This window comes from Rhineura floridana, chromosome 8 (assembly GCF_030035675.1).
Source record: "Rhineura floridana isolate rRhiFlo1 chromosome 8, rRhiFlo1.hap2, whole genome shotgun sequence".
NCBI classification, from domain to species: Eukaryota; Metazoa; Chordata; class Lepidosauria; order Squamata; family Rhineuridae; genus Rhineura; species Rhineura floridana.
Window position 1 is genome coordinate 46,227,458 of NC_084487.1, and position 15,483 is coordinate 46,242,940.

The 15,483-nt window shown below is 39.7% G+C and overlaps 1 protein-coding gene across 17 annotated transcripts in view; it reads left to right on the top strand.

The window, feature by feature from the left end:
- Nucleotides 1-15,483, top strand: part of TNRC6B (trinucleotide repeat containing adaptor 6B) — a 176,480-nt gene that overhangs the window by 71,273 nt on the left and 89,724 nt on the right. For 13 of the 17 annotated variants that reach the window (XM_061639205.1, XM_061639203.1, XM_061639209.1 and 10 more), the window contains 2 exons: nucleotides 4,073-4,169; nucleotides 12,686-12,707. In XM_061639205.1, coding sequence (XP_061495189.1) covers nucleotides 4,073-4,169; nucleotides 12,686-12,707 — 119 coding nt within the window. The remainder of the gene's footprint in view (nucleotides 1-4,072; nucleotides 4,170-12,685; nucleotides 12,708-15,483) is intronic. The other 4 variants (XM_061639201.1, XM_061639208.1, XM_061639218.1 and 1 more) reach the window with 2 other exon arrangements.

The following is a 15,483-nucleotide window of genomic DNA, read 5'->3' on the forward strand; positions in this document are numbered from 1 at the left end:
CAAGAGCCTTCTCTGTAGTGGCTCCCTCGCTATGGAATGCCTTGCCAACTGACCTCCGCCAGGCCCCCTCCTTGCTGTGCTTTCGACGGGCCTTGAAGACTTGGCTGTTCAACCAGGCTGGGGGGGGGGGTAGGTTGTTAGATTGCAGTTCTAGGGGTGGTTTTAATTTTTCTGCTTATGTTTTTATGGAATGTATTTATATTTTATTGTATGTCGCCCAGAGTGTCAGGATAACCCCCGCCAGATGGGCATCTAACAAATTTAATAAATAAATAAAATAAATAAAAATAAATTGGTCAGGTTTTACATTAAAAAATGCAACAGGTAGAATGAAGTAGAAATGCACTAGAGTCTTATAGTTCTATTCCAGGGATTGATTTTTCTAGTCAAGTTCATCATTCAATACCCGTGGCGTCAATAGTTTATTTGCCTATGGGAATGAATTATCTGAAAGTGAAGTGAGTGGCCTTAGTGCCAACTAGCATGGCAGTGAAATAGGACTGCCCAGAGAGAAAGGGGTCCATAAGCCAACCTAGGTATGCAGAAACCATGCATTAGAAAAAAGCCATTGTTTTCTTTTCCATATTTGTTGACAAACTTTTATCAAAATTTGGACAGATTCAGTCTCAGCTTGTAGCATCCCTATTGGTATGCCATCTGTTCCTGGTGATTTGTTTCTTCCAAGTATTTTAATAGCAGCGTTCACCTCACATTCTAAAATTTCTGGTTCTTCATATGCTTCCCCCGTGAATGGATCTGTCATCCTTGCATCTCTTTTATAGAGCTCTTCAGTGTATTGCTTCCATCTTCCTTTTATTTCCTCTTGGTCACTCAGTGTGTTCCCCTGTTGATTATTCAACATCCCTACTCTTGGTATAAATTTCCCTTTAATTCCTCCAAACTTTTGAAATAGGGCTCTTGTTCTGCCCTATTGGTTGTCCTCTTCTATTTCTGTACAATAACTATTAGTTCTCTTTGTCCCTACATACTAGTCGCTGTATTATTCCATTTAAGGTTCTAATTGTGTTTCTGTTTCCTTTTGCTTTCCCTTTGTCTTTAACCATTTTAAGAGTTTCTTCAGTCATCCATTGAGGTCTTTCTCTCTTTTTAATTAGAGGTACTGTCTTTTTGCATTCTTCCCTGATAATATCTCCGACTTCACTACATAATTCTTCTGGTTCTCTGTCAACTAAGTTTAAAGCCTCAAATCTGTTCCTTATTTGATCTTTATATTCTTCTGGGATGTTTTTTAAATTGTATTTTGGCAGTATGATTGCTTTGTTGTTCTTTAGCTTTACTCTGATTTTTGATATTACCAGTTCATGATCTGTACTGCAGTCTGCTCCTGGTCTTGTTTTCGCAGAAAGTATGGAACTTCTCCATCTTCTGTTACCAATCATATAATCAATTTGATTCCTATATTGACCATTTGGTGATGTCCACATGTACAGTCGTCTTTTCAGTTGCTATGAGGGCACTAAAAAAAGTATAGTATATTTTCCCTGAAATTTCCATTTTCTCCACACAACCCCCCAGAAAAAAAGGTTTTGTTCTCCAAGGCTTCATATTTCCAGGAATTTTACACCTCTGCTTTAGACCCAGAGTGGACAGTCCTGCATTAAATTGTCATGATTATTTTTTGCATTTATTTAATGCTTTCTACAAAAAAAAGTCTCTAAGCAACTTACAAATTATATAGCCATATACTATACTATAGCCAGCATTGATTTTTCACATTCCGCAATGTTAAATTGAAAATACCCTCCATGCCATTCTGATGCTTCCCATAAGCTCATTTCAAAACAAAACCTTACAAAACATACAGACCTGTATTCAGAAATGCTTGCTTAACTTGCTAAATTTTCATGGTGATACAACAGTCAGACAATCGAGAGATGAAAGTGTAAAAAGAGAGAAAAAGAAGCCAGACCCCTGTTGGACTTGTTTCTGTCAGTGGTCTCATGATTTGTTGAAATTAATTCAAACTCAGCCATGTTCATAGAGTACGTGTAATCGTATTACTCACCTTGCCCCATATTCTAATGTTCATCTTCTGCAGTTTAAAAGTTTTTTAAAAATGCCTAGCTGATTTAATTAAAATAAGAAATTTAACATTAAAGCCAATGATAACCCCAGGCATGCTCAGTAAGAACCATCTGTCAGTGTTCTAAAAGCTAGGCTCAGACAGTCATGGCTTTCCCAACCCAAAGAAACCTGGAAAGTGTAGTTTATGAAGGATGCTGAGAGGAGACTTGTATTCCCCTGATAAGAGTTCCAGTGGCCAGAGTAACAGTCAACCGCTCTGATTGAAGTTCTATGAGAGGAACAGGGTGTCTCCTAGCAACTCTCAGCCCCCTTTCCTTAACTATACTTCACAGGATTCTTTGGGAGAAGCAATGACTGCTAAAATGAAAGGTCTTGTGAGAGCTTTGGTTTAACTTTGGGTGGGAGGCTACATGTGCCTGCTGTTGAATAAAAGGGTGGAGGAAATGCTGAAGAAAAATGATACTATTTATTTATTTATTTATATCCCGCCTTTACTCCCAGCAGGAGCCCAGGGTAGCAAACAAAAGCACTAAAAGCACTGTTCACAATGTTGTTCACAATCCTGTGATACTGTTCACAATGTTTTCCTTTTGGAAAGGAAAGTGGCTTCCCCTCTGCCCAGTGCCCGCCCACCCAATCTCCTCTGCTCCCTCTTCCTCCCTCCCCCTCCCCTTCCTACCCTCTTCCTTCCCCTCCCTCCCTCCCCCTCCCCTTCCTACCCTCTTCCTTCCCCTCCCTCCCTCCCCCTCCCCTTCCTACCCTCTTCCTTCCCCTCCCTCCCTGCTCCTACCCCAGCTGAGTTTCACCTATCCTAAGCATAATTGCACAGGAGTAAATCCTACTGAACTCAATAAGCATGCATGCAAATGATCAATCCATTCTCAGCAAATGTGTATAGCATTTCTTACCTCACAGATTAAAAAGCAGAGAAATTCAGTAATAGGCAAAAACCTTGCAGTTTAGGAACGTACCTAAGGCCAATAGATATTTCTATCAAACTTTAAACCATCATATGACATTGACCAGTAAAAAGGCTTTGAAATTAATAAAAATGAAATTGACACCGATTTCTAGGATGAATAATGAGAGAAATACAATTTTCTACTTTAGATTCTCTGTAGAAACAGTAGTAACACAGGAAAGAAGTAAAGTAAGAACACCAACAAACATACAAAAATATAATTCTCCATCTTTGGTGATGGCAGGTGTTGCCATCACTCCTCATATGCTCAGAGGCACATGTTACCAAATTCCTCCAAGGTACACAGGAAGTGGATTGGACTGCGAAAGACCAACCCAAATTGTGTTTGCATTTTGACAAATTTGTAGGGTGGTACAGTATCTCAGAGAAGGTCAGGTCTCCTGCTCCCCTGGTGCATTCAGTACAGCTGCCCAATTTCCCTGCTTTTTAAAGTTTGATGGAAATATCTGTTGGCTATAGGTATGTTCTTAAACCACAAGGGTTTTTTGCCTGTTAGTGAATATATAAAATGCCAAGCAGCTTGTCAGTCATTTAAAACCAAATACATAGAATAAAATACAACAGAACAAACATTTCCTGAGGTGTTTATTCAACAATGAGAACAAAAAGGACAAATCCCACTCCACCCCACTAATAGATGCAGCCATAAATCATACTACAATATGATTTAAGTTGAAGACTAAAGGTCTGGGCAAACAATAAAGCTGACAATGTTGGTACTAGATGTGTTTCCCTAGGGAGAGCATTCTACAAACAGAGCAACCACTGAAAAAGCCTGTTGTCTTGTTGCTATCCTCCACATTTTCCTTGGAGGAGGCAGATGGAGAAGGGCCTCCAATGATGGTTGCAGGGTCCTGGTAGGTTCATATGTGGAGAGGTAGTCCTTCAAGTTAACCATTGCATGGTGATCTGCTGAGTATAGGGATAATATCCCTTTGATATTGCAGAAGTGTTGTTCTCTTGTTTTTTTGAATAAAGCGTATGTGTGTGTTTGTGTATATATATATATATAGGAATGTTTTTTGTAATTTTAACCTTTAACAGAGAGAAGGAGCAAGAAAAGGAAGAACAGTTAATGGAAGACAAGAAAAGAAAGAAAGAGGATAAGAAAAAGAAGGAATCTACTCAGAAGGTATGCCAGGTATTTGTTTGATCATACTTTTTACGGGCATCCATTTTTAATAGTTGGCCAATGAGTGTCAGGTACAGTGTAACTATTGTATACTCACACTGTCCGCCACAATAATGCTTTATGTCTCACAGTGCAGGACACAGAATAATGGGCTCAAGTTAAAGGAAGCCAGATCTCAACTGAACATCAGGAAAAACTTCCTAACTGTTAGAGCAGTAGAACAAGGGAACCAGTTACCTAGGGAGGAGGTGGGCTCACAAACACTGGAGGCATTCAAGAGGCAGCTGGACATCCACCTGTCAGTTATGCTTTAATTTGGATTCCAGCATTGAGCGGGGGGTTGGACTTGATGCCCTTACAGGACCCTTCCAACTCTGTGATTCTGTGTACGCCTCAGCTCAGCATCTGTCTTGTCACATTAGAATGCCTGTCCTTTAAAGTTAAAAGAGGAGACATCCTGAATTTTTCATGCAGTCAGTTCAGCCAAGCTATGTTAAACATTGATCAGTGCTGATTGAACTGCAAAAGCAGCTTGTTCCTTTTATGTAGTTTTCCAGTTGGGTGCTTGCGTGGCAACAATTGGTGCTATTCTCAGAAATGCAGGTGAGTAGAAAATTATTCACTAATAGGCAAAAAACCTTGCGGCTTAAGAACATACCTATAGCCAACAGATATTTCTATCAAAGTTTAAAATGCAGGGAAATTGGGCAGCTATGGTGAATGCACTAGGGGAGCAGGAGACCTGACCTCCTCTCTGAGATATGATACTGCCCTACAAATTTGTCAAAATGCAAACACAATTAGGGTTGGTCTTTTGTGGTCCAATCCACTTCCTGTGTAGCTTGGAAGAATTCGGTAACGTGATTCTGAGCATATGGTGAGTAGTAGCAACACCTGCCATCTCCAAAGATGGAGGATTACATTTTTGTATGTATGTTGTTCTTCTTACTTTGCTTCTTTTCTGTGTTACTACTGTTTCTACAGAGAATCTAACCTAAAAAATAATATTTTTCTCATTATTCATCCTAGAAATCTGTGTCAAATTTGTTTTTATTAATTTCAAAGCCTTTTTATTGGTCAATGTCATATGATGGTGAAGACAGCCATTTGTGTTTCAAATTGGAGGTTATGTTCTATTTCAATTTTGGGTGCATTAACAGTTGAATATAAAACTGCAGTTTGATGTAAAATCAGATTGATTACAAGATGTTGCTACTTAAGCAATGACTCTAGCTGTTGGAAAAAACTAACTTGGCCTGCCAAGGTGCATGTTTTCAGCCTGCTATGCTTAAGCTACTCCACTTAAGGAAAGGTGGGCATGGTCAATTAAAAAAATAGAGCACACCTAGAAGTTTGATAGAATATATTTCTAATCCCACTGTGTTATCTTATGCAAACTGATACACACCTCCTGTCCATTGGAAGCTATTCTGCAGAACAGTCAGTGCCATTATTCCACAATTGTTTTTGGAGCTTATTTTTAGTGTTGCTGTACTTCACATATTCACAAAAACAGAAGCAAAAAAGAATGATTTACTATAGGCAACTTCACTCAAATTGCAAAGTATATCAAACATATTTAAAGTGACTATCTGAACTGCATCAACTGTCTTAATATTGTTGCTTCCTCCCTGCTAAAACAAGATCAGCACAGCACATGTCTTGTTTCTGTTATTTGGGCTGATTGTAGGTGTTGCCACCACTCATTATATGCTCAGAGGCACATATGACCAAATTCTTTCAAGCTACACGGGAATTGGATTGGACTTTGGTGTTTGCATTTTGCAAATGGTGTTTGCATTTTGACAAATTTGTAGGGCAGTCCAATATCTCAGAGAGGAGGTCAGGTCTGCTGCTCCCCTGGTGCATTCACTATAGCTGCCCAATTTCCATGCTTTTTAAAGTTTGACAGAAATACCTGTTGGCTATAGGTACATTCTTAAATTGCAAGGTTTTTTGCCTATTAGTGAATTTCTCTAGTTTTTAATCTGGGAGATAAGAAATGGGATCCTGTGCAAGTTTGCTGAGAATAGATTGATCATTTGCATGCTTATTGAATTCAGTGGGATTTACTCCTGTGCAATCATGCTTAGGATAGGTGAAACTGACCACAGGGGATGGGAACGGGGAGGAGGGGGATGGGAGCAGGCGGGAGGGCAGGTTTGATCATTTGCATGTTTATTGAGTTCAATGGGATTTATTCCCATGCAATCATGATAGGTAAAACTGACCGTGGGGAGGGAGACCTGGAGTGGGCAGGGCAGGAGGAAAGAGAGAGAGGGGAAGAGAGGAGGAAGGGAGAAAAGGGAAGGAGGGGAAAGGCAGGTTTGATCTTTTGCATGCTTATTGAATTCAGTGGGTTTTACTCCTGTGCAGTCATGGCTAGGATAGGTAAAACTGACCATGGGGGGGGAGGGGAGAGTAGAGGGATGGGGGGGAGAGGGAACAGAAGGAGGGGAGGGGGAGGGGAAGGGTGAAGAAAGGGGAAGGAAGGGGCAAAAGGGAGGTGATGAGAGGGAGAAGGAGGGGAGGGCAGGTTTGATTGTTGGCATACTTATGTTGTTAAATGGGATTTATTCCCATGCAATCTTGCTTAGGATAGGTAAAACTGACCATGGGAGAAGGGAGGGGGGAAGGAGAAGGGCATGGGAAGGGGAAAGGAGGGGTGAAAGAAAGGAGAGGGAAGGGGCAAGAGGGAGAGGATAGGAGGGGAGGACAGGTTTGATCATTTGCCTGCTTTTTGAGTTCAGTGTGATTTACTCCTGTCCAATCATGCTTAGGATAGGTGAACCTGACCTGGGGGGGGGGAGGGAGGAGGAGGGCAGGAAGGGGAGGGGAGGAGATTGGGTGGGTGGGCACTGGGCAGAGGGGAAGCCCCTTTCCTTTCCAAAAAGAAAACATTGTGAACAGTATACTTCTTTTTCAGGGTTTCCCCCACCTTTTTATTCTAGAGCAGGCACACATAGCCTCCCACCCAAATTTAAACCAAAGCTGGCCCTGGCCACATACACACCAGGCCTTTATTTCACTTTAGACAGTCATGGCGTCTCCCAAAGAATCCTGGGGAAAATAGTTTGTCTCCTCTCATCACCCTTCACAAACTACACTTCCCAGGATTAAGCCATGGCTGTCTAAAGTGAAATAAGAGACTGGTGTGTGTGTGGCCCCCTGATTTGCCAACCCAGGCAGCTGTGAATCTGGCTTTTAGAACACAGAGTTGGTTCTTACTGAGCATGCTCGGGCTTATCATTAACTTCAATGCTAAATTTCTTAAATTGATTAAACATCAGCCAGGCATTTTTTTAACTTCTAAACTGCAGAAGATGAAGGTCAGAGTATGGGGCAAGGTCAGTAGTAGGATTACAGGTACTCTGTGAACATAGCTGATTTTTAATTAATTTCAACAAATTAACTCTTGACAAAAAAAGTCCGAAACGGGTCTGGTTTCTCTCTCTCTTTTTACGCTTTGAACTCTGAATTCTCTCTTACTGTTATGTGTATCACTATGAAAATTTAGAGGGTGTTAAGCAAGCAGTTCAGGACTAAGTTTTGTAAGGTTTTGTTTTGAAATGAGCTTATGGGAAGCATCAGAATGGCATGGGGGGTATTTTCAATTTAACATTGTGGAATGAGAAAAATCCATGCTGACTATAGTATACAGCCACTCTTGTGACTATGTAATAAGATTACTTTACTTTAACAAAATAAACTACCCAGAATCTGTTTCTGGATTGATAAGTTTTCCCAGGATGTGTTTTACATTCATAAATGCTATACTCTTTGGGCTAACTTCCTTACATGAGCACATGAATCAAAACTGTTGGGACTGGTTCCCAAACTCCAGTGGCTGAAGTCCTGGGATTATTGACTCATACACTGTTTTCATTAAAGCAGATGCAGGAGCAGCTTTTGTGTCTGCAGTCCATGTTTGAAAAAAAAATTATTTTTTATGACATTTATACCTCTCCTGTAAAAACATAGGAGCCTGCTGGATCAGGCCAGTGACCCATCCCTTCCAGCATCCTCACAGTTACCAACCTCATGCCTACGGGAAGCCTGAGTGCAAGAGCACTCTTCCCACCTGTGATTCCCCGCAACTGGTATTCAAGGCTTGCTGCCTCCAACAGTGGAGATAGAACATAGCCATCGTGGCTAATAGCTGTTGATAGCGTTATCCTCCATAATTTTGTCTAATCCTTTTTTCAAGCCATTGAAGTTGGTGGCCATCACAGCCTCTTGTGGGAGCAAATTCCATAGTTTAACTATGTGCTGTGTGAAGTTTTGTCTGTCTTTTTTACCTTTTGCCTGTCCTGAATCTTTCAACGTTTTGCTTCATTGAATGTCCCACAAGTTCTGATACTGTAGTCCTTCTGTTCCTTAACTGTTCCTCCTTGGTTTACTCATTTTTTCTCTCCTGCAAATCTTTAAATTAGCTGAGCTGGACCCCCCCTGTGGCCCTTCCTAAGCTATGTGAGGAGGAATGACTTTACTGGAACCTGTGTATCCTCTATAACACTTGTGTTTAAATTTGCCCTCTCAAGTTGTTTCTGCCTTTGGATTTGTATCTCTGGTCTGCCTGCAGCCTTTTAGGGCCTGCTTCTACCTTTGGAAAACATACCTGTAAGCTTTTGTTAACTCTTTTTAGGCTAAAAGAGTTACGAAAATAAATGGGACAAAGTTGTTTGTGAGAAGCCCTGTTTCAAATAGAAGGGTATGTTGTGCTGTTTTTTTCTCAGTTGGGAGAAGGGCAACAAGAAAAGAGGAGGGTTTTTGTAAGTCTGCTTTATTGAACAAGAGAGATTTGGCTTGGTTGGTTCAAAGAATAAATTCACATTGTAATTTTATTATATACTGCAGCACTGCTTCAACTAGAATTTGTGCTAGCACAGCAAATTCTTTTAAGAAGAGGGAGCTGAAAACAACACACTATGATCTTGGGTTTTTCCACTTTTTATGTAAAAGTGCTCTTACTAAAAGGTTCAACACTTAGATGTGCGTAAAACACAGAGTTTAAGGAAACTTACTAGTAGTATGTTGGAGCTGATCACAAGTAGAAGGTTTGAATAATTGTATATAGAGTAGAACAATTAAACAACTTATTCAATTATATTTTGTGTTTAGCTGGTCTGAATTTACCATTTTTGTTCTGCTTCATGCCAATAAGAGTTAAAATGCTCAGCACATCTGATCCAGCTTTTTCACATGGGAGAATTTAAACATTGACTGGACTGATGCATGTGAGAGATCTCTTTGGAGCTACCTGGATTCACGGTTTGGGCACTGAGAAGCCACTGTTTCTGTGCTATATGGCATCACTTTCCAATCATTTAAAAGTAAACCATGATTTGGAGGATTGAGAACATGCTGTAAGTACACATGCTGATCCCTGCCACTGGCACAATTATTCACTCCCAGGGTTCACAAAAATCAATGAATTTTAAAGAAGTATAAATAAATAAATAAATTTAAAAATCAGATTTTTAATTTAAATCATATATCAACATTTTATTAAAATATTTTATTAAAACAAATTGTAAAAAAAGAGTTTAGGTGAAAGATACCATCATGAATACTAATTGTACAACTTCTAATTTTATTCTGTGAATGTTAACAGTGGTTTATGGAGATGGGAGATAGCCTGATCAGTCCTATTCTGCAGGTGGTGTGCATGAAGTGCACATTCTCTCTCAAGGCCTCCAGTGTTGGAGAGCCTACCACCTCCCTAGGTAATTGGTTCCATCGTTGTATTGCTCTAACAGTTAGGAATTTTGTCCTGATGTTCAGTTGAAATCTGGCTTCCTGTAAATTGAACCCATTATTCCGTGTCCTGTATTCTGGGATGATTGCGAAGAGATCCTGGGCCTCCTCTGTTTGAGAACCTTGCACTTGAAGAGTGCTGTCATATCTCCCCTCAGTCTTCTCAAGGCTAAACATGACATGCCCAGTTCTTTCAGTCTTTCCTGATAGCGCTTTGTTTCCAGTCCCCTGATCATGCTTTTTGCCCTTGTTCGCTTTGTCTGCATCCTTCTTGCAGTGTGATGTCCAGAACTGGATGCAGTAGTCAAGATGAGGCCTAACCAGTGCCAAATAGAGGGGAACTAGTACTTCATGTGATTTGGAAACTATACGTCTGTTAATGCAGCCTAAAATATCGTTTGCCTTTTTTGCAGCCACATCACACTGTTGGCTTGTATTCAGCTTGTGATCAACAACAATTCCCAGACCCTTTTCACATGTATCCCCCATGTTATAACTGTGCACTTGGTTTCTTTTTCCTAGGTGTAGAACTTTGCATTTATCCCTGTGTAAACGTTGCACCTATCCTTGTTAAATTTCATTAGAGAAGGTCAGTGAATAGAGAATTTGGGGAGATGGAGTAGAACTGAACAAGGAGGAGACCACTGAAGTGGTAATCCAGCTCTTAACAGCAGAAGCCTGTTCTGCAGGTGAAGAAATAATCTTTTTCTTCCTTTGGACTAATTTCATTCTAAATTGATAAATAAGTTGGGCACTGAAAAAGCAGGAAAGCTTGTATTTCTTCTCCAGACAACAGACAAGGAAGACAGAAGTGAAGAAGACTGAGTTAACTGTACCACCCAATATTTCTCATGTTGATTTGGTTGAAATGGCCTAAATTTTATTTTTAAAGAACTTTACATTTACCTAAAAGCTGAAATAATTAACCATTCCAAAATCCGTGTACATGTTTTATTTTCTTACTCTTACTCAACAATCTTATTAGTACAATCTAAAAGCCTGTTTGGTGGTGGTTATTCTGGCACATCATGACAATTAATCAAAACATCATGATTAATTGAACAGTTGGGGCTGGTTCATCTCCTGAATGACTTCACAAGTTCATTCTGCTTTAGTACTAAAATGACCAAAATATCATCCTGTTTTTGATGAAAATTGATGCGAAAACAATTCAGAATAATTGCTTAATATATATATACTTTTTAATGAAACCTAATCTCTGAATATGGATTATGGTTATATTTATGTATTACTAAAAATGATGATTAAATTGAATCTTCCTTGCTAGTGACTTAAACTGTGATTTAAATAATTAAAATTGAGTCCTTCAGAGAAGAAATTTAAATCATGAATTAAATCAATTTGATTTAAATCAAATCAACCCTGTTCTCTCCCCGCCCCCTGTCCCCCTGGCACAATTATATGTCCAAATTGGTCAGATTATGGTTACTGCTAATCTCCAACCACATTTCAAAGTATGATAGGGAGGTTAATGTTAACTATAGTTGCCAGATTCATATTTCCTGGTAAACTATTATTAGAACTATTCAAAAGGGGTGGGGAGAATCCATACACAAGAAGGAAAAAGGAAGTGCATGAGAACATGGCACAGTCTCAATCTCCAAAAAATGGTTTAGAGATTTGTCGGAATTAAGCCAAAGAATGAATGAAGCGCACTCTGCTGTCTTCCTGCTTCCTCCCAACAAGATTTTTATCTCACAGTTCATTACAGTTGACTCCAGCCATAGAGTAGTAGACCTCTGATCTGTCCGCTGTTTCTCTGCTCTTAAAGGAAGGGCTATACATCCTTTGAATGCGGAAGGTCTCCAGCTCAGTCCATGGTGTATCCAGGTAGAGCTGAGAAGGTAGAGCTGTCTGAAACACTGGAGACCTGCTGCCAGTCATTGTTAACAATGATGAGCAAAATGGACCAGTGGTCTGACCTGGTATAAGGCAGCTGCCTTTGTTCATAGAAGCAGAAGGGCACTGTACAAATGCCTGAATATATATATCTACATCTTTACAGCTACTGGTTTTATGTGCTCATAGACCAAAGTTAACTATAGCAGTTAATTTCAAAGGGCCTACTCTGAGTAGGACTAGCACTGGATACAACACTTGGCCTGGTTTTCAGTTCACATTAAATTGACTTTCTGAATTGACTTTTACTTGCTAAAGGTGTTTTACCCCAGTGAAACTTTTGTCTGCAACTTGTATTGAATTGTTGAAAATCTAATACTGCTAGAATCCTGAGATGTTTCCAGTTGTGACCATTCTGTGTCAGAAAGCCGTGTGTTATTCTGCAAGGAGATTAACTGATGTTCTCTGAGTGGCCCTTGGAAGCTTATGTTGCAAATTTGCATTCTTGCTTATGTTTGTTTGCTTGAATTTCATGAAATACGCAGTTCTTCTTCAAACAATCCTTTACTGGATAGTAAGTAGGCTTATGCTTTAAGAGACTGTATTTCTTAGGGGATATTTTCTAAAACACTTCCATTATTAAATGAAATATTTTTTCTTGCCTATCAGGGTGCCATTATACAGTATACATCAGTGTCCATTTCCTTTCATATGCTTACTTGCAAAATGAAAGTAATACCAAGATATTTGTAAAAGGAGGAAAAGATCTTTTTAAAATAAATTGTATAATTACTGAAACAGTAAGTTATTTGACTGACATCTTAATATTTGCACATACCTAAACAGGTTCGCTTTCAACTTAACATTAAGAAGACTGTTTTTATTTATTCTTATCATTTTACTTGCAGGTCACAGATCAAAAAACCAAAGGTAAGAGACCTTTAATTTTTCTGAACTTAGAAATATTTCTTGGTCTTTGAGCAGTTTTGTTTCTATTCTTCTAACATTCCTCTATCCTATTAGAGAAAAGGTGAATTTCTCCTTCCAATATGACGTACCATTATATGAGCAGGGCATGAAATATTTATTTTTGAAAATAAGGGGCAAATATGTTGTCTTTCCATAAGCCAAACCATCAAAGGGAAAAGTCTGAATCAGAGGAGTGTTTGGGATACACACTTCTTCCTTGTACATTAATTCAAGCTCATCTTATCTGGCCCAGAAAGCCCTTGTCCTGGCAATGGCTTGTGTTTTAATTGAATACAATAATGTCAATAAAGGCAAGAATTAATGCTCATAGCTCCCCAACCCTGCATAACTACCTACTTTTTTCAGCCATTGTGAAATATGCTTGCTGGCTGATATAAGAAAATTTATGCTTTAACAAAATGGGAAATTAAAGTACACAGTTTAAACCAGGGGTGGCTAACCTGTGGCCCCACAGGTCTTGTTGCATTGCAATTCCCATCAGCCCCAGCCAGCATGGCCAGTCATCAGGGATGAAGGGAGTTGAAGTCCAGTAACATCTCAAGGTGCACAAGTTTAAACAATATACCAGTGCTTGTTGCAATACAGTCTAGCTTCTGATACATCATAAATCTCCTGAACTACATATATCTTCCAGATCTGCAGGAATCAGAATCCCCACATATGCCCTTCACTATAACCATAGCTGACTTAAAAAAAAAAACAAAGAATCCTGACGTGCTTCTTATGTTATTAATGTACTTAATTTCATTTAAATACATTTTGTAATTTTGTTCCAGAGGTGGCAGAATAAAAGTGAAGAATGTTTTTCACTCCTAAACATTATTCACATACCTAGGGCTTAATAGATTTTGTTTTTACTTGGTAGCTAGTGTTATTTGCAATCCCCGAAGATTCCCATTCTGGAGTCCTGTGACACTTGTATGTTCTATTTGATTGGGGACAAGGGGTCAGTTTCTCATATTCAAAACTTTTGATAAATTCAAAAGCAGCATAAATCTCTCAAAGCATTATCATGCATGATGTGCCCTTTTTAGTACCTTTTGTAAGAATGTAAGTAGTAGGTATGTGAATAATGCTTAAGAGTGAAAAACACTCGTTCCTCTGAACTAGGGGATGTGTCACCATAGCCAAAACACATACCTGGTGCACCAAGTACTCCATTCAGCACTAGCTGAATCCCTATTCTTGGGTTAGCTGTTCTACTGACTTGATAAGGGCTAATAAACTGAAAATAAATTCTGACAAAATATCTAGTTGGTAGAACAGGTAACCCAAGAATAGGGTGTGGTGCCTTGCAGATTGTTAAACTACAATTCCCATCAGCCCCAGCCAGCATGACCAATTATCAGGGATGATGGGAGTTGTAGTCCAACAGCATCTGAAGGGCACCAAGTTGGGGAAGGCTGCCTTAGTTGCATAATTATTGAACTCTTGCAGTGTGCTCTGTATGGCACTGCCTTTGAAAAGTGTGCAGAAACTTAGCTTGTTCATAATGTAGCAAATAAGATGCTGACTGAAGTCAAAATGCTGACTGAAGTCAGGTATCAGGAGCATGTGACTTCACTGATAAACAACTGCACTAGCTCCCTGTTTGTTTCCAGGCCAAATTCAGAGGGCTAGTTTTGAACTTTAAAGCAATATATGGTCAAGATCGCAAACTGAAAGACCACTGCTGCCATATTAGCCTTCCTGCACAATAAGATAATCCACATAGGTCATCCTCCTTTCTTACAAGCTGACACTTGATGGGAATGATGGAAGGGGGTCTTTTCTATTGCTGTACCCTGACCTTGGAGCTCCCTTTGTCTCCTCCTTACTGTGCATCTCCTGTGGTGTCAAACCCTTTCTGTTCAGAAAGGCCTGTGTTGGTGTTTTGGAAGATGGCTTTTTAGGACTTTTATGTTGGCTTTTTAGTATTGCTGCTGTCACCTGTTTTGAGCTGGTTCAGACAGTCATCTTTCTGCTTAATAAGCTGAGACATGAACGAGCCATTTCCTTTCGCACATAGACTTTTTATGTGAGCTGCGATTAAACCAGGGAGACTCTTATTGTTTCCTATTTTTTTATTATTTTGAACCAGAAAACTGGTGTTACCAGATTCGGAATAAGCCAGGATATTAAACCAACTTCAAACCATGAGTTAATATCCTGGCTTGTTCTGAAGTGGTAGCTGTAGTTTTCCAGTTTGGACGAAAGAGTAAGCTATAGGTAATTTGAGGTACCCTAGTCCATTTGCTTGTGCTGTGCAGGGAGCAGTAAGCGGCTGCATGTGCAAACAAAAGTCTTACTCATGTATCGGCTTAATCAAGGATATGATTGCCTAACATATCCTATATCCCTTGTCTGTTGCACTGATGATTATGGCTTTTGATTTTACCTTATTCTACGTTTCTTATTTGTGAGCCAAGCTGCCTTTACTTTTATAAAGAAAGGCCTGCTTGCAAATATGGGGAACTTTCTGGTGGCTTCATATTAGTGGTGGGTGGGGCTAGAGAGAAAAGTGGGTGGAGCAACAGATAGAATTCTTACCTTTGTATTGTAGGCTACATGACTGCTAGGCAAAAAAACAGGTTTCCACAGCCACACCACCCACTTCTCTCTGTCCAGGAAAGCAAGAGGCCTTGCCACAGTTCAGGGACATATTTGATCCAGGAAAAGGGTTCCTTAGGAGCGGACAAAGGAGGGGTGATGTGGAGCATGGCCTGGAGAGAGGTGG